Below are 18,942 nucleotides of genomic sequence, written 5' to 3'. Positions count from 1 at the left end.
TTTGTGATTATGTCCACATGAGGGTAGATGACCTTCAGAGGCCAGAAACCCAAGTTACAGACAGGTCTGAACTGCCCAATGTGGATGCTGGGGCCGAACCTGGGTCCTCTGCAAGAGCATCATGCATTCTTAAGCAACACTGCTCCAGCCCCTACCTTATGCTCTTACTGAACAAGGAGTTCACTGATTTGGCTAGGCTGGCTGGCCAGAGAGCCCCAGGGATGCTCCTGTTTCCTCCCTACTGCTAGAATTATATGCACATATATCTGTATATAAACATATATGCATATACTGACTTTTATGTTGAGGATTGAAATGTAGGGTCTCATGAACAGACAGCACTTTACCAACTGAGCCATCTCACCAGCCACATTTCCCCCAAATCTTAAGCCCCGTTATTGCAACTCAGTCCTACCCACTATAGAGAAGGATTTGGGCCACTTGTGACTTTTATCTAAGAACCTGAACTTGGCCACCTTACACAGACAGAACTGAGGCACGCAGTCTAAGTGCCTTGCCCAGGGTCACATGACAGCAGGACTCAAACCAAAGCATTTGTGTACTATGCCATTCTGACTCACTGCCAGACCCCAGGCAGCTCTTAACCTTGGTCTCCCCCATTTCATTTTACTTTTAATTTGTGTGCCTGGAAGAGGGCACTGGACTCCTGGAAGCCAGTGACACAGGTGCTGGGAACTGAACCTCAGTCCCCTGCGAGAGGAGCAAGCACTCATACCTGCTGAGCCACCTCTCCAGTCCTGCCCTGCAACTTCTGACAACAGTGGTGACATGGCTCTCCTATTCTGGTTCTTCCAGAATGGAGGTTGGAAACCTCTGTACCCAAAAGGAAGTAGGATGGTTGTTTAGAAAGAAATAAAATATTTTTCTTTACTGCAAATTATTTGTAAATATTCACGTTTCCAGTGTCATTACAAAAAGACCCCCCAGGAAAACTCTGGGTCCTTTAACGTGAAAGAATGGTACAACTTACAAAAATAATAAATACATATATTGCCACCTAAAGAAAAAAGGAAATTGTCTCAAGAAAAAGGAAATCAGCGCCAAAATTCATAGCAAGTATGAACTGTGGCTGGCAGCAAGTTCTTGCTGCCCAGGGGGGTCTCTCTTTGGTCTGCAACCCAAACACCTAGAGGACCACTCTGAAGAATTCAAACTGAGGATCAAGTGAAGAGCTGGGCGTGGCTACTCCCTGAGTTCAGTACCTCCTCCCAAGATATCAAATTCTGGGCACTGACTTTCTCCCTGGAACGGTGCTTAAAAATGGTGTGAGCGTGGGGGGATCATTCATTTTTGTGAACGGCTCTCTTCTTGTGCTGGGGTGACAAGGACTGTGGCTCTGTCTTTGGTACCACTCTTCTCATCTGTGGGTACCACATCCCTCATGCTCCTGACTTCTGCTGCTCATAACTACTTACAGACCTTCTGAGAGGAATGGACAGGAAGAGGCAGAAAGCAAGGAAGGGATGGGGGCGGTCAGGATGTAAGTCCCTGTGAAGGGAGTATTGCTTGGCCTGGTTCAAAGCCTTCTGCTCAGGTCCTTTCTCACAAGGCTGCACCTAAAGCAAGTCCTGTGAGAGCTGCACTAGGTGCAGGGAAGTGTCAGAGTGCCTGAAGACCAGATGGCAGGCAAGGAGACATCACTCTGAGGCAACAGTATTTGTTGTTTGTTTTGTTTGTTCTTGTTGTTCCCTTGCTTTCAACTGCAGGCCTGAAGACAGGAAGCACTCTTCTGGGACCAGCAGGACCATGGGAACTGATAGAAGAGGCTCTAGGGCTTGGCATCCATGGATGTGGCTGGAGAAACATGAGGCAGTAGCTGTTTGGTCACTAACTAGTGTGTTTGACACCAGCAATTTCTCCAGCAGTTCAGCTGCCCTAGGCCCTACAGGAGCATGGGTAAACTTCCAGAGAACCTCACAAGTGGTACCAAAGGTCTGGCTTGTGTTTAAAGTGGAGTACATCTGTCTCCCAGTTTCTTCAAGGTCAGATCCAGAAGGGGGCCAGATGGTGGCTGCTGCTTTGTGCGTTTTGCTTTTTAGTTTGGTTTTCTTTTTCTTTCTTTATTTTTTGGTTTCTATCTGGGAGGCTTGGGTTCCCAGGATTGATGGCTAATCCCTGGATACTAGGATGCTGGCCCCACAGTTCTTACCATCATGCCAGGGCCCAGCTCACACCAAGCCTGCATCCTTAGCCATACTATAGAAGATGCCCCTGTGCTGCAGGAGCTCAGAGGGTGTACCACACTCCCGAACTTCTCCTTTGTCCAAGACGATCACCCTGCATGGGGAGAAATGTAGATGTGAGCATTATGCAAAGAGATGTGTTTGATGTCTATGGGATTGCCTGCCTGCAGAAAGTATTACAAACTCTAGGGGCTGGAGAGATGGGTATCCACCCTACCACCTCCTTGTTATCACTTGTACCTAGCACATGTCACCCTCTGACATCAATGTTTGTTGCTGTGTCCATTGTCCCTCTCTTTTAATTAAGTATCCTGGTCCTTAAGATGTTCCCTAAGCTTTGTTTGAGAGGTGACCCCAGAGTCCAGAATAACATGGGGCACATAGCAGACCCCTCATGCATATAAATATGCTGAATGAAATAATCCTGGATAACCTGTTCTTCTCGTGACAGAATAGTCCCACCAACTGGTGTTGCCCCTGAGCCTAAAAATGGTGACGGATGCATGAACAAACATGACTGTGAACAGGACCAACCCTGTAGGCCCACAGACCCACTCTGAGGGCTTCACCTTGTATAGTCCATGATGGTATTAAGCCGATGAGCAATAGTGAGCACAGTACAGTCTTCAAACTGTGTCCGGATGGTGGACTGAATGAGGTCATCTGTCTCTAGGTCCACAGCTGCTGTAGCCTCGTCCAACACTAGAATCTTTGTCTTCCTCAGCAGAGCCCGGGCCAGGCACACAAGCTGGCGCTGGCCGACACTAGAAAGGGAGAAAATCTCAGAGACAGGGCTCAAACTACCCTGATCCTGAACCAGGCTTGGAGGGGAGAAGGCCAGCGCACAGTCTGGGGGTGGGTTTTAGGCAGGAGAACAAGTCCGCTCCCCATGTCCATGCTTGTGACAGACATTACTAATCAATCATGCTTTACTTCCATGTGAGCAGGAAATGGACTTAGAATCATTCCCAACAAAAGGCTCAGAGGTAATATTCACAAAGTATCAGGCCATTCTGGTGTGGGTGACAGAGTAGATAACAAAGGTAGTTCACTATCCATGACCTCTTTGAGCTGCTGCAGACTCAGCACTGGCTGGGCTCAGCTATGAGCCTGGCTTTAGTCAACTGGATGCTGACCAATGAACGGCCAGTAGAGGCCTAACGTGGGAATGGACATGTTCACCCTTACACATCTGCCATCACCACGACAGCACACCTGGGCAAGTCTGCTGGAAGATGAAAAACAGATGCACTGATCCCACTGAGGCCAAGTAGATCAGCCAACAGTCAGCTGCACCCCCTTCCTTTCCCCATGAATAAGCCCAGTCAAGGTCAGCAGCACAGTCATTGATTGACCACTGTCTGAAGCAGAATGGAGGCTGGTTGCCCTGGTGATGGGGGCAAGAAGAAAGAATCTTCACACACTGGCCCTGCCTGCCTACCTCAGGTTCTCTCCACCTTCTGCACACTCATGATTCAGCTTGTCGGGCAAAGCTGACACAAAGCCTTTCAGGTGAGCAAGCTCCAGGGCCATCCAGACTTCTTCATCAGAATACTGACTGAAAGGGTCCAGGTTCATGCGGAGAGAACCCGAGAACAAAACAGGATCCTGTGCAAGAACAGCAGATAGCATGTATGAGGGTCTGAATCTAGAATGTTCCACAAAGCCTGATGTTTTGAGCACTTGTTCAACAGTTGGTGGTGTCATTTTGGGATGTTGTGGAGCTTTTAAGGAGGTGGAGCCTGTCTGAAAAAAGCAGGTTTCTGAGGGCAGTCCTCTGAAGCTTAGTCTTGGCTCTGATACTGGCTGGGTCCCTGCTTCCTGGTTGCTTGATGTCACCACCGCACACACCTACTGCGTGACCTTGCTTTCCCCACTATGATGGACAGCAACCCTGTGATACTCTGAACCTCTCTTCCCTGCAGATGATTCAAGGATTCTGGCACAACTATCAAAAAAGTAACTAACAGTACATGGCAATCACACCACACTGAACAAGGAAAGCTCACCAATATAAGATATGAGATGTTCACACTAGAACAGGAAGAGATCTCAGAGTCCCTCCAGAGCATGAACTCTGTGAACAGAAAATGTCTGGAAAACCCTGCGTAACCAGACCAAAACTTTTTTTTCAAAACTTCTCCAAACTTTCAATATGCCAATTCTCTGTTGCTTTTAGTGGTGTTATTTCATCACAGCAACAGAGATGTAACTGATGCTGTCACTCAACCCCATCTGCAGGAAAGACTCAGAGAAACAAAGAAAAATCACAGCCACAAGCAATGCAGTAGGGAACTCTTGCCCACAGGGAATGGTTTAGAAAATTCTTATTTGCAGCATAGCTCCAAAAGTGTTAGAGATTAAGACACTGACTCCTGCAACTGGCAGAGAAGACAGAGTTATTATCACCAAAATCCTCAGATGCTCTGGGTCTCTGTATGAAACAGTAGAGCATTTTCACATCACCTGTTCACAGTTCCTATATACAGCCATGTACTATCTAACACTAAGAAAATACTAGGAAAATAGCTGACCATCACTTGGGGGTAAAAGTCTATGTATGATATTAAGTGCAGATGCTAAATCTGGAAAAAGAAAAACTAATCATGGGTTTTGTGACTACATGCAACCAAGCCTGATGGCCTTGAATTTGATCCTCAGAATACACACGCAGAGGAGAGAACTGACTCCTGCAGACTGTCAATTCATATGCATGGTCTGCATACTCCCCTACTCCCAATAAATACATGAATGCAAATATATTTATTACTCTCCATCTACAGTTGGCAGAGTCTATGAATACAGAGGGTGTGGCTTCAGTGTGTGCAGGACCCACCAGCCTTGCCCACCTGGGGGATAATGGTGATCTTGAATCGCAGGTTGTGTAGGCCAATCTTAGCAATGTTCACCCCATCGATGATGATCTCCCCTTCTGAAGACTCATTGATCCGGAACAAACCCAGGGTGAGTGATGACTTCCCAGCTCCTGTACGGCCCACAATGCCAACCTGCAGAACAGGAAGAAGCTGTGGTGATGTGGGAATGCTGCAGACTCAAGGTTCTCCCAGCAGGTGGCTGGGTCAGAGCCGTGGTCATCTGGTTGATCTAGCTTCCACTACAGTGCTTACCCCTCCCCACCCTGCTTCTCCAAGACCCTTCTTCAGGGGCTACTTTGACAAAAGGTTGGAAAAGATGCCCTTTGCTTCACAGAGGCTAAGGACTTTTCATAAGTCAGAAGAGATGCTCAGAGGAATAGGGTGCAGATAGAGGAATGTTTAGTTGTGCTATGTTCAATTAGAGAGAGTCGGAAAATAATGAGGTGCTTCCTGGCTTCCCACATGGTTCCTCTCTCCTCTGATGGGAATTCATTCCTGAAGCCATGACTATACCTCAGATTCAAGCAAAGCCCCTGAACTTCTCTGATACGGTCCAAGTACCCCAGTTCCTGATCAATGGCTAACATTCCCAATGTCCAATGATAGGTCTTTCTCCTCTCTTTTACATCTGGGCTTGAGTAGGCTCCTCCACAGTTATCACCGCTCAGCACCCATGCATGAATGCCCATAAGACTCAGAGATTTTCCTCATGGAAAGAGAACACTTGGACACATGTGGATGGACAATTTAACAATTCAATATTACAGTATGCAAATGCCTAGGGTAATCCCTGACCAAGTGTCTGAGAAAGTTCTATGGGTCATGGTCTTGAATGCCCTCCAGGAAGAGCTTGGAGCTCTATGTCCCCATAAGCTGTTCTGGGATGGTGGTATCACTTTATTACTCTAGAGTTTACAAACTCCAGTAAAGGGACACACAGGAGGAGCTGGGGTGAGCTGGAGGGCTAGATTCTTCTAGACAGACCTGCAGGGGGGTGGGCAGAACTGCTACATGTTCCAACCATCCAAGAAAAGCAGAGGGACCATTTTATGGATCACAGATTTTTTTTTTAGTATTTATAGTTCACGCAAATGTTTTCAAAAAACGTATCTGCATGTCTGGGGGTGTCGTTCACCTGTTGAATACACTCAGCATCTTTTATTCCCATGATTCCTCCCTGTAAAAGCACCTCAATCCCACAGTGGAGAGTTCATGCTGGACCCTAAGTCAATGGAACAGAGGACGGCGCATGCCCACCTTTTCTCCACCCTCGATGGTGACGTTTATGTTCTTGAGAACCAAGTCCAAGTCCTCTCGATACCTCAAGCAGTAGTTCCGGAACTCTACACGGCCCGAATGGGGCCAGGTGCTGGGTGGAGCTGTCTCCTGGATTTGCCAGGGAGCCTGGATCACAAGAAGAGGGATAAGAGAAACTGGCAAGTGCAAGCTGCCAAGAACAGTCTTTTATGTGGGTTCTGGGGTCTGAACTCTTCACCCACTGAGCTATCTCACACTTCCAATCAATTCATTCATGCTTAATTCCTCAACTTATGAGGAAAATTGTCCTCATTGTTTCCCTGTTTTCCCCAGGATACCTGTGGGCTGTGTTACTTATACTTACTAAGGGATATTTTCCTCTAAAACAAGATGGTTCTTAATAAGTGTTAAAAGCAGACAGGAAAAGCCCAAGAGGGCCTGGCAGACACATAGTTCACCCTCTGAGTAAGCAGAAGACACCCAAAGGGTTTCTGAAAGGCCAAGGCTAAGGGGCCAGACTGAAGCCTGCCTTACCTCCTTCTCTGTTTCAGAATACTCTTTGAGTCTCTCCACAGCCACGATGTTGGTCTCCATCTCAGAGGACATTCGAACCAGCCAGTTCAAATAGGAAGTTATCTGCCAATGGAGAGAGCCATGTGGGGTCTCTTGGGGAAAGCGTGGCTTCATTTTCATTAAGTATGCATCATATCATTCACACAGATACAGAAATGAGTGACCTACAGAGCCATCACCAGAGTGGACACACTGCACCTCTTAGGAATCACACCTTTCAAGGTGACACATGGTTCACACAAGTTGTCAGAAAGCAGCCAAGAGCTGTGAGGTGGCTCTGTGGGCAAAGCACTTGCTGAGCAAGCCTGGCAACCTGAGTTCCACCCTCCAGGGCCATGTAAAGATGCAACAAGAGAAAATGACTCCACAGAGTTGTCCTCTGACATCTGCATTGTGGATGGAAGAAAGAGAAGGGGGGAAGAAAAGGAAGAAGGGAGGGAGGGAGGGAGGGAAGAGAGAGAAGACAGAAAAGAAAGGCAGAAAGAAAGAGAAGTCATATAGGAAACTGGAAAATATTTTGAAACTGGGTGATTTTCATGTGGTGGGTCCGTAATTAAACCCAGTGCTCCAAAGATTGAAGACGCAGAATTATGCCAAGTTCTAGGCTACAGAGTAATACCCCATCTTAACCACACAAAGAAAATATTTTTAACTCAGTATGATGAACATCATGAGATGGAACTAACACAGAACTCAGGGAAATTCATAGCTTTGAAAGCATCAAAGCCACTGAGAATCTTCTGAATGGTGAAGAATGCAGGCCACGTGTCAGGATTCCCATAAACTCCATTCAAGCCCTCTCCTTTTCCCATTCGTGCAGGTACCCAAAGCCAAGGTCTAGAAACTCAAAATCTGGTTGCCATGGGGAGAACATTCAACCCAAGAAAGAGCCTTCTACCTGCAATGAGTAAGACACCGAGAGGCCCACCAAGCCAGCGCTGAGGCTGTGACGGGATATGACAGCAAACAGGGCAGCGAACAACACGATACAGTTGCCCACACACTCAAGACGCACAGCGAGCCACCTGTAAGGAGATATGTAGGAGTATATCAGACAGACAGACAGACAGACGCACAGTTTTAAGCTCATGGTACAGAGCTAAGCTCATCTGCCATCTGGGCTAATTTCCAAGCACTTCTAGAGAAAGGCCTTGTGGGTGACACTTATCCAAGATATGAGAACTGGGGCTGGGGGTGGTGCCCAGGGCCCATAGGACTTCATGAGTCTGGCTTGCCTAGGGACTAAAATAGAATTCTCAAGAGCAACCTCCACCCTGGAAACTCAAGTTTGCCTTTGGAAAGTTTGACTTTTTCTTAGGAAATCTTTAATATCAAGAAACAATTCCCTGGAAATTGCGAAGTTGTCATCGACTACAGGAAGCACTGCTGTCTGTAAACAGGCATCGTGGGCTGGGGCAGAGCTCATTGCTGGGTCACTGGCCTGCCATGCACAGGGCCCTGGGTTTGATAGCCATCACCACAGAATAATAGCAATAATAATTATAAAATAAGTAAATAAAGTCAGTCCCTTGGCAAGAGATAAACCTCAATGTGAGGAAGAAACAAGCTGCTATTTACAAAGTTGGACACTGAGCTCTTAGGACCACCCCCCACCTGCACCCCACAATGCTAAGATTATGTGGGGACAAAAATGTGGGTTCTCATGCTTGCAAAGCAAGCAATATCAGCCACCAGGCTAGTTCTCCAGCCCCCAGGCTGCTTTATTTTTTAGACAAAATCTCATTCTATAGTCTAGCTGGCCTGGAATTTGCCAGGTAATCAAGGGAACCTCAGACTCATGGTAATCTTCCTTCAGGCATGTGCCCCGCTGTTTCCATTTCTCTCCCAGAAGAAACAGAGGCTGAGGGACTGGGCACTCGGCTGGCTTCCTCTATCCTACTGACCACTGCACCCACCTGTTGGCCACGATGCTGGGGTAGTAGGCCTTCTGGTTCTCATCCACTTTTAGGTCACTCTGACGAATGAACCGCTCCTGCTCCTCAAAGGCACGGATGACACTGACCCCCAGCAAGGTCTCGTTGAAGTGTGAGTACACAGGGGAACGGCTAACAGACTCGAGGCGCTTGAGCTGTCGGGAGGAGGCCACATAGAACCTCTGTGGGAGAGAGAGACACAGAATCAGTGCTAGCCCCTCATGCCATCCTCCTGGGATATTCTGGGAGAAGCTTAGAAGTGGCTGACCCCTGGAGATGGGCTGCTTTCCTGGTGAACTGTGGAACAGGAATGTCAGTGACAGTAGCCACAGTTTCTTGGATGCATATCCCATTTTCCAACCTAGGCAGTGCTCTTTCTTGCTCTTGCGTGGAGACAAAGGGGTAAAAGTGGCCTCCTCTTTGGGTCCGTGCCTAAGCAGCAGCAGGATGAAATGACCTCCAGACTGCCTGGTCTCTCAGAAGCTCTAAATGTTTGGGGCTTTCCTCTCCCAACAGTACAGGTTCAGAAAGACGCTTTGTGACTGGCAGACCTCTTTAGTCTTCATTTGCTACTACCACAGAAATCCAGGCCAGGTTACTGAGCTCTCTTAGCCTTGGCTTCTTCTGTATAATAGCAACACTAAAGCCATTTTGCACAGTAGACTATGAGGACAGCAGGTAAGAACCAGTATGGTTCTTCTTTGTGAGTCTCACATGGCTATATGCACACTCACTGCACATGTCTCACATACATACATGTCAAGCATGGAACCCTGTGGATGCCACTAAACCAGGAGCAACTGCCTGTGTCAGCAGTTTCACACACATGGCAACTCCATGCCCTCCCATATGCCCATCCCTATTCTCTTCCAATTCATGGTCTCTTCTTTCCCTCATCATTACTGCATGTCTGTAAGTGTGTGTAAACATATATACATTCCTAGATAGAGCCTGTGAGTCCAAATGGTACCTATATGTATGTTTTCAGGGCTGACCCTTTGGCACTAGACACCCAACTGATGTGCTCTTCTTTGGGGAGGGCCACCTCTTCTGATCCTAGCTGACAGGGATGGGGCCACAGAAAGGAATTGACATTGGTCTTCATTCTATAGGGTGACAAGCACAGGTCAGCAGGAGGCAGCGCCAGGTACAAAGAGTAGGGGCCAAGTTAGCAAGGGACAGGAGTGACCCCACTGAGAGAAAAGGAGACAAGAGTTGCTTAGTCTCCGAAAATGCCAAACGGGATGAAAAAAAAAAAAAAGACTACAAAGGCATCAACCCTTATATACACAGAACTATATAGGTGTGCTGGCTAGTTTTATGTTAGCTTCACACACGCTAAAGTCATATGAGAGAATGAAACATCAACTGAGAAAATGACTTCTTTAGGGGATTTTCTTAATTAATGATTGGTGGGGAGGGCCCAGTCCACTGTGTGTGCGGGGGCGGGGGGGAGGAAGTAACCCTGGGCTGGGGGCTGGTGCCCTGGGTTCTAAAAGAAAGCAGGGTGAGAAAGCCATGAGGAACAAGCAGTACCCTCCATGGCTCTGCATCAGCTCCTGCCTCCAGGTTCCTGCCCTGCTTGAGTACCTGTCCTCTCTGTCATATGGAATGGTGAATGCAATTAACCCCTTCCTTCTCAAGTTGCTTTTTGTTATGGTGTTTCATCACAGCAAAAGTAGCCCTCAGCAGTGTGCCCAGCAGTTGCCATGAACACCAAACAAGCACTCAAACAGCAACCATGTTCCAGCCTAGCTGAATTCGGCAGTTTTACCTATTACATAAGTTTCTTAGGAAAAGCACTTGTCATTTTTTAACTTTAACTCTTATACGATAATGATGATGAGTTTGTGTATGTGTTCACGGTGTATGCATGAGCAGTATATATGCACACCCATGCCAGAATGCATGTGTGGAGGTCAGAGAGGTTCTCTCTTTCCATCTTGGGATGTGAGAATCAGGTTTGTGCAGCAAGAGCTGAGCAAGTCCTATCTGCAAAAGTAAAGTATACTGACTAAGGTGGTTTGAGTAAAAATGTGCCTCACAGGCTTAAAAGTGTGAACACTTGGCCCCTAGTTGGTGGCACTATTTGGGTAGATTTAGCAGGCATGGCCTTGCTGGAGGAAGAATGTCACTGGGGCAAGATCTGAGGTTTTAAAAGCCATGTACCATTCCCTGTCTGCTGTCTTTTCTCATAGTTCAAGATGTAAGCTCTCAGCAGTTCCTGCCATCACAGATGGTACTTGTGTTCATGACTCCCAGATGTGATGGTGATGGACTTTTCTCCCTCTGGAACTGGAAGCCCAAATAAACCCTCCTTTGATAAGGTGTCTTGGTCATTGAGTTTTTATCACAGTCATGAGAATTTAATTTATTGAGAATAATATGAATAGAAAGATTAAGAAGTGCCTAGAATTAAATGTATAAAGGGGATGTGGGGCAGGGGAGCATGAGCAAGTGGAAGACACTGGTCTAACACTTTAGTTTCCATTCCCAGAACCACAAAATGAAGATAGTAGGTAGACAGACAGACAGACAGACAGATCGTGGAATATTCCTTTATACTGTGTGAATATATGTCACTGTGACTGGTTTAATAAAGAAGCTGACTGACAAATAACTGGACAGGTAGAGTTTAGGCAGGACTGGCAGACAAAAAGAGAGCATGAGAAAGAAGAGGAGGAGTCTCAGGAGTCATGAGGAGAAGCAGAGGAAGTAGGAGATAAACTTGCTATACTGAGAAAAGGTACCAAGCCAGGTAATAGAGTGTAGATAAGAAATATGGGTTAATTTAAAATGTAAAAGTTAGCTAGTGACAACCCTGAGCCCCTGAGCTTGGTATTGGCCAACTGCTATTGGCCAAGCATTTGCAATTAATAATAAGCCTGTGTGGCTGTTTGAGAACAGGGTGGCAGGAAAGAAAATCTGCCTACAATAGATAGAATTGAGTATGATGATTAGACCTTTCTCAGAGAAGGACAGTCACTGTGAGCACCAATAAATACATCCATCTCAAAGTCACCTTTAGTAGTACACCTATTTGTGTGCTACGCAAATACAGTTGTAATAGTGACTGGAGCATTGATTAAAAGCCACCAAAAAGATCAAAGAAGCACACTTTTGAGTACAAGTGAGGAATTTTTCAGAGAGGATTAACTGAGGCCAGAAGACCTGCCCTGAATGTGAGAGCCACCATCTCATTCTGGGAGTCTGGATGAAGTCTGGATAAATAAAAAGGAAGCTAGCACAAACATCTTCTGCTTCCTGACCATGCCACGCTCTCCCTACCAACATAAACAGACAGCACTAAAACTGTGAACAGAAGAAAATCTCCTCCCTTGAGTTGTTTAGGTCAGGTATTTTGCCACAGTACCATAGAAATGACAGCAGCTGTGGGTGACTATGGCAAAACACCTTCCACACATGGGTACTGCTTGGTCATCAGGCTTGGCTTTTCTAGGGATCAAACTCATGTACTCAAGCTTGTGAGGCAAGCGCTGTACCCTCAAGGGGTTTTGAGGTCATGTCATTTCTAGTTTCCAGTGTTACACTGTGCCTCTTTTGAAATGGAGCCTGCAAGAAGCTTTCCAGGCAGCATGAGCACATTTACCACATTTTGGGAAATGCAGCCAGTAAACAGCCAGCACTGATTTAAAGAAGCGACAAGGCAAGTCCAAAGATGGACTTTCACCCTACAATTCCATCTTTCTTTATGGTAATGTCAATGACCTGAAGTGTGATGGGGTCCAGGTACGAGACAGCAATACCAAGGTCCCCAGACTCTATGTGACAAGAATCCACAATTTGGTATTTTTACTTTTTTGTTTTGATTTTGAGTCAAGGTTTGCTATGTAGCTGTGAACTTTCTGATGTGGGACTCTCCTCTGTATGCTGTGAATATGGTTTATTATATATAATATAATATAATGTAATATAATATAATATAATATATATGGTTATATATTTTATATATGGTTATATATTATATTATATATGGTTTTATATATATTATATATAATATAATATATATTATATATGGTTTTATAAAGAAGCTGCTTGGTTCCCTGCGAGCTCCTTGGAACCCTGCCATACATCCTGTGCCCAAACTTGGGGAACATAGGACATCCCTCGACATTTCTAGCTGCCAGAAGAGTGCTTGCCTGCTAGCCTTCAATCCACCCTGCCCCCAACCTGCAGTTCCGTGCAAGCTTCCTGGAACCCTGCCATATATCCTGCATCCATACTTGGAAGACAGAAGAGCTGCCAGCAGGGAGCTTCCCTATTAGCCCTCAATCCACCCCACACCCAACCTGCCTTTCCCTGCCAAACACAACCTGTGCCAATACTGAGTAGACCTAAGAGACAGACACAGCAAGGATTGGACCAAGAAGCCAAGAGACTGCTGGCTTCATTTGAAGGAAGAGATGGGTAGGCACCAATGCAAGAATTCCTCCAACATCCTAAAAAAACAACATGGTAACACCAGAACCCAGCAGACAGATAAAAGGAAGACTTGATCATCCTAACACAGAAGATGTAGAAGAAAATGACTTTAAATATAACTTTATGAAAATGATGGAGACCTTTAAAGAGGAAGTGGAAAACTCCCTTAAAGAAATAGAGGAGAAGACAAACAGAAAGCTGGAAGAAATTAATAAATCCCTCAAAGAAACCCAAGAAAAAGCAATCAAACAGGTGAAGGAAACAGTTCAAGATTTGAACACTGAAATAAAGGCAATAAAGAAAACACAAACCGAGGGAATTCTGGATTTGGAAACTCTGGGTAAACGAACAGAAACTACAGAGACAAGTATAACCAACAGAATTCAAGAGATAGAAGAAAGAATCTCAAACACTGAAGATACCATTGAGGAAATAGACTCATTGGTCAAAGAAAACACTAAATACAACAAATTCTTAACACAAAACATTCAGGAAATCTGGGACACCATGAAAAGACCAAACCTAAGAATAATAGGGGTAGATGAAAAAGAAGAACTCCAGCTCAAAAGCACAGAAAATATACTCAACAAATTATAGAAGAAAACTTTCCCAACCTACGGAAAAATACCCCAATGAAGGAACAAGAAGCCCACAGAACACCAAATAGACAGGATCAAAAAAAATCCCCTCATCATATAATAATCAAAACACAAAACATACAAAACAAAGAAAGAATATTAAGAGCTGCAAAGGAAAAAGGTCAAGAAACATATAAAGGTAAACCTAACAGAATTACATGTGACTTCTCAATGAAAACCATGAAAGCCAGAAGATCCTGGATAGATGTGCTGCAGACACTAAGAGACCACAGATGCAAGCACAGACTACTATACCCAGCAAAGCTTTCATTCACCATTGATGAAGAAAACAAGATATTCAATAACAAAAACAGATTTAAACAATACATATCCAAAAACCCAGCCTTACAGAAAAACCTCAACCCAAGGAGTTAACTACACCCACAATAACACAGACATCTGATAAACCCCCCACCAGTATAACCCAAAGAAGGGAAACATACAAACACTGCTCCCGAAAGATAACCGGAGTTAACAATGACTTCTCATTAATATCGTTTAATATCAATGGACTCAATTCACTTATAAAAAGACACAGGCTAAGAGAATAGATATAAAAACAGGATCTAGCATTCTGCTGTTTACAAGAAACACACCTCAACCTCAAAGACAGACACTTCCTCAGAGTAAAGGGTTAGGAAAAAGGTTTTCCAATCAAATGGACCTAAGAAACAAGTGGGGGTGGCTACCTTAATATCTAACAAAATTTATTTCAAACTGAAATAAATCAGAAGAGATGGAGAAGGAAAGTTTATACTCATAACAGGAACAATTCATCAAGATGGAGTCTCAATCCTGAATATCTACGCCCCTAATACAAGAGTACCCACATATGTACAAGAAACATTACTAAAACTGAAATCACACATCAAACCCCACAAACAAATAATGGAGATCTCAACACTCCTCTCTCACCCATGGACAGGTCAACCAGACAGAAACTTAACAGAGAAATAAGAGAACTAACAGATGTAATGAAGCAAATGGACTTAACAGACATCTATAGAACATTCCACCCAAACAAAAAGAATATACCTTCTTCTCAGCACCTCATGGAACCTTCTTGAAAATTGATCACATAATCGGTAACAAAGCAAACATCCAAAGATACAAAAAAATTGGAGTAAACACCTGTGTCTTATCGGATCACCATGGAGTAAAGTCAGAATTTAACAACAATTCCACCCCTGGAAAGCCTACAAACTCATGGAAATTGAACTGTCAACTACTGAACCACCCCTGGCTCAAGGAAGAAATAAATAAATTAAAACTTTCCTTGAATTCAATGAAAATAAAGGCACAACATATCCAAACCTATGGGGCACTATGAAAGCAGTGCTAAGAGGAAAGTTCATAGCACTAAGTGCCCACATAAAGAAAACAGAGAAAGCTCACATTAGAGAATTAACAGCATGCCTGAAAGCTCTAGAAAAACAAGCAGCAGACTCACCCAGGAGGAGGAAAAGACAGGAAATAATCAATTGAGGGCTGAAATCAACAAAATAGAAACACAGAAAACCATACAAAGAATCAATGAAACAATGAGCCAGTTCTTTGAGAAAAATCAACAAGATTGGAAAACCCTTATCCAAACTAATCAAAAGGCAAAGAGAGAACAACCAAATCAACAAGATCAGAAATGAAAAGGGGGACATAACAACAGACACTGAGGAAATTCAGAGAATCATTAGGTCCTACTACAAAAAGATGTACTCCACAAAATTGGAAAATGTAAAAGAAATGGACAATTTTTTAGATAGATACCATATATCAAAATTAAAACAAGACCAGGTGAACAATTTAAATAGACCTGTAAGTCGAGAGCAGATAGAAGCTGTAATCAAAAACCTCCCAACCAAAAAAAGCCCAGGGCCAGATGGTTTTAGTGCATAGTTCTACAAAAACTTTCAAGAAGAGCTAATAATACCTATACTCCTCAAAGTGTTCCACATAACAGAAACAGAAGGCTCATTGCCAAACTCTTTTTATGAAGCTACAGTTAACCTGATATCAAAACCACACAAAGACTCAACCATGAAAGAGAATTACAGACCAATCTCACTCATGAACATGGATGCAAAAATTCTCAATAAAATATTGGCAAATCGAATTCAAGTACACATCAAAAAAAATTATCCATCATGATCAAGTAGGCTTCATGTCAGAGATGCAGGGCTGGTTCAACATAAAAAAATCTATTAATGTAATCCATCATATAAATAAACTGAAAGAAAAAACCATATGGATCATTTCATTAGATGCTGAAAAAGCATTTGACAAAATTCAACACCCCTTCATGATAAAGGTCTTGGAGAGATTAGTGATACAAGGATCATATCTAAATATGGTGAAGGCAATATATAGCAAACCGACAGCTAATATCAAATTAAATGGGGAGAAAAAGCGATTCCACTAAAATCAGGAACAAGACAAGGCTGTGTGCTCTCTCCATATCTCTTCAATATATTTCTTGAAGCTTTAGCAATAGCAATAAGACAACATAAGGAGATCAAGGGGATTCAAATTGGAGGAAAAAGTCAAAATTTTGTTATTTGCAGATGATATGATAGTGTATATCAGTGACCCCAAAAACTCTACCAGAGAACTCCTACAGCTGATAAACACCTTCAGTGATGTGGCAGGATACAAGATCAACTCCAAAAAATCAGTTGCCTTCCTATACACAAAAGATAAAGAAAACGAGAGGGAAATCAGAGAAACTTCACCTTCATGATAGCCACAAATAGCATAAAATATCTTGGGGTAACACTAACAAAGGATGTGAAAGACCTATTTGACAAGAACTTTAAGTCTTTGAAGACAGAAATTGAAGAGGATACCAAAAAAATGGAAAGACCTCCCATGCTCTTGGATAGGAAGAATCAACATAGTAAAAATGGCAATCTTACCAAAAGCAATCTATAGATTCAATGCAATCCCCATCAAAATCCCAACACAGCCGGGCGATGGTGGCACACGGCTTTTATCCCAGCACTTGGGAGGCAGAGGCAGGTGGATCTCTGTGAGTTCGAGACCAGCCTGGTCTACAGAGCTAGTTCCAGGACAGGTTCCAAAGCCACAGAGAAACCCTGTCTCGAAAAACAAAAAAACAAAACAACAACAACAACAAAAAATCCCAACACAATTCTTCACAGACCTTGAAAGAACAATAATCAACTTCATATGGAAAAACAAAAAACCCAGGATAGCCAAAACAATCCTATACAATAAAGGAACTTCCAGAGGCCTCACCATCCTTGACATCAAGCTCTATTACAGAGCTACAGTAATGAAAATAGCTTGGTATTAGCATAAGAACAGAGACATTGACCAATGGAATCAAATTGAAGACCCAGATATTAATCCACACATCTACGAACACCTGATTTTTGACAAAGAAGCAAAAATTATACAATGGAAAAAAAGGAAAGCATCTTCAACAAATGCTGACCTGTAGAAGAATGAAAACAGATCCATATGGTTCGCCATGCACAAAACTCCAAGTGGATTAAAGACCTCAATATAAATCCAACCACACTGAACCTAAGAGGAGAAAGTGGAAAGTATTCTTCAATGCATGGGTACAGGAGACCACTTCTTAAATATATCCCCAGCGGCACAGACAATAAAAGCAACAGTGAATAAATGGGACCTCCTGAAACTGAGAAGCTTCTGTAGTGCAAAGGAAATAGTCAACAAGACAAAAAGGCAGCCTACTGAATGGGGAAAAAAATCTCCACCAACCCCACATCAGACAAAGGACTGATCTCTAAAATATATAAAGAACTCAAGAAATTAGACATTAAAATTCTAAATAACCCAATTAAAAAACAAAAATTTGGGAGCAGGGGGGCAGGAGGTAGAAGGAATGGGAAAAGGGGAGTTGGAGGAGAACTTGAGGGAATGGGATGGTCAAGATGGAGGAAGGACAGATACAAGAGCAAGGAAAGAGATATCTTGATTGAAGGAGCTATTAGGGAGGTAGCAAGAAACCTGGCTCCAGAAAAATTCCCAAGAACCCACAGGGATGACCCCAGCTAAGACCCTAAGCAATAGAGGAGAGAGTGTCTAAACTGGCCTTACCTTGTAGTCAGACTGATGATTATCTTAAATATCACCATAGAACCTTTGTCCAACAACAGATGGGAACAGAGGCAATGACCCACATCAGAGCACTGGACTGAGCTCCAAAAATCCAGTTGAAGAGTGGAAGGAGTGAGAGTATGAGCAAGGAATTCAAGACCATGACGGGTTCATCCACTGAGACAGTTTACCTGAGCTAATGGTAGTTCACCAACTCCAAGTAGACTGGGAGTCAACTCTGAAGGGGGTTGACAATTGGGGCAGACTGAGCGGCCACTGAGAGTGACACTGGGATTTGTCTCTATGGCTTGTACTGGCTTCTTGGGATCCTATTCTCTTTGGATGTAAGCCTTGCTCAACCTCGATGTAATAGGGAGGGCCTTAGACTTTCCATAGGGAGGGGTGCATGGCCCTTTCTTAAGACTGGAGGGGAGTGGGGTGGGAGGGCCTGTGGAGGGAGTAGGAGGGGAGTGGGAGGAGAGGAGGGAGTGGGAATTTGGATTGGTATTTTTTAAGTAATAAAATAATAACAATAACAATAATAATAATAAAGAAGCTGCTTTGGCCTATGGCAGAGCAGAATAGAGCTTGGTTGAAAAACTAAAATGAATGCAGGGAGAAAGAAGGCAGATTCAGGCAGACACTGAAGAAGGACACCAGAACCTTTCCAGTAAGCCATAGCCTCATGACAATACATAGATTAATAGAAATGTATTAATTTAAGATATAAGAGCTAGGTAGAAATACGCCTAAGCCTTCAGCCAAACAGTGTTGTAATTAACATAGGTTTTGTGTGATTATTCGGACCTGGGCAGCTGGAAAATGGAAGAAGAGTCCCTGATTATAACATTACACACTCCTGTCTTGAGTTCCCTGAGTGCTGGGACAACAGCAGGTGCCCCCAGGTGTTAGTTTACATTGCCATTCCCCCCCC

The 18,942-nt window shown here is 44.0% G+C and overlaps 1 protein-coding gene across 1 annotated transcript in view; it reads right to left on the bottom strand.

Moving 5' to 3' along the window:
• Positions 1–867: 867 nt before the first annotated feature.
• Abcc1 (ATP binding cassette subfamily C member 1) overlaps positions 868–18,942 on the bottom strand; it is a 164,143-nt gene continuing 146,068 nt past the window's right edge. Inside the window, exons 24-31 of the mRNA XM_013347480.2 lie at positions 8,827–9,026; positions 7,809–7,935; positions 6,872–6,973; positions 6,338–6,484; positions 5,054–5,212; positions 3,646–3,812; positions 2,774–2,968; positions 868–2,298 (exon numbers count right to left, since the gene is read on the bottom strand). Coding sequence (XP_013202934.1) covers positions 2,190–2,298; positions 2,774–2,968; positions 3,646–3,812; positions 5,054–5,212; positions 6,338–6,484; positions 6,872–6,973; positions 7,809–7,935; positions 8,827–9,026 — 1,206 coding nt within the window. The 3' untranslated portion in view covers positions 868–2,189. The remainder of the gene's footprint in view (positions 2,299–2,773; positions 2,969–3,645; positions 3,813–5,053; positions 5,213–6,337; positions 6,485–6,871; positions 6,974–7,808; positions 7,936–8,826; positions 9,027–18,942) is intronic.

This window comes from Microtus ochrogaster, chromosome 7 (genome assembly GCF_000317375.1).
Source record: "Microtus ochrogaster isolate Prairie Vole_2 chromosome 7, MicOch1.0, whole genome shotgun sequence".
Classification (NCBI taxonomy): Eukaryota; Metazoa; Chordata; class Mammalia; order Rodentia; family Cricetidae; genus Microtus; species Microtus ochrogaster.
This window is presented reverse-complemented; position numbering and strand designations above follow the sequence as displayed.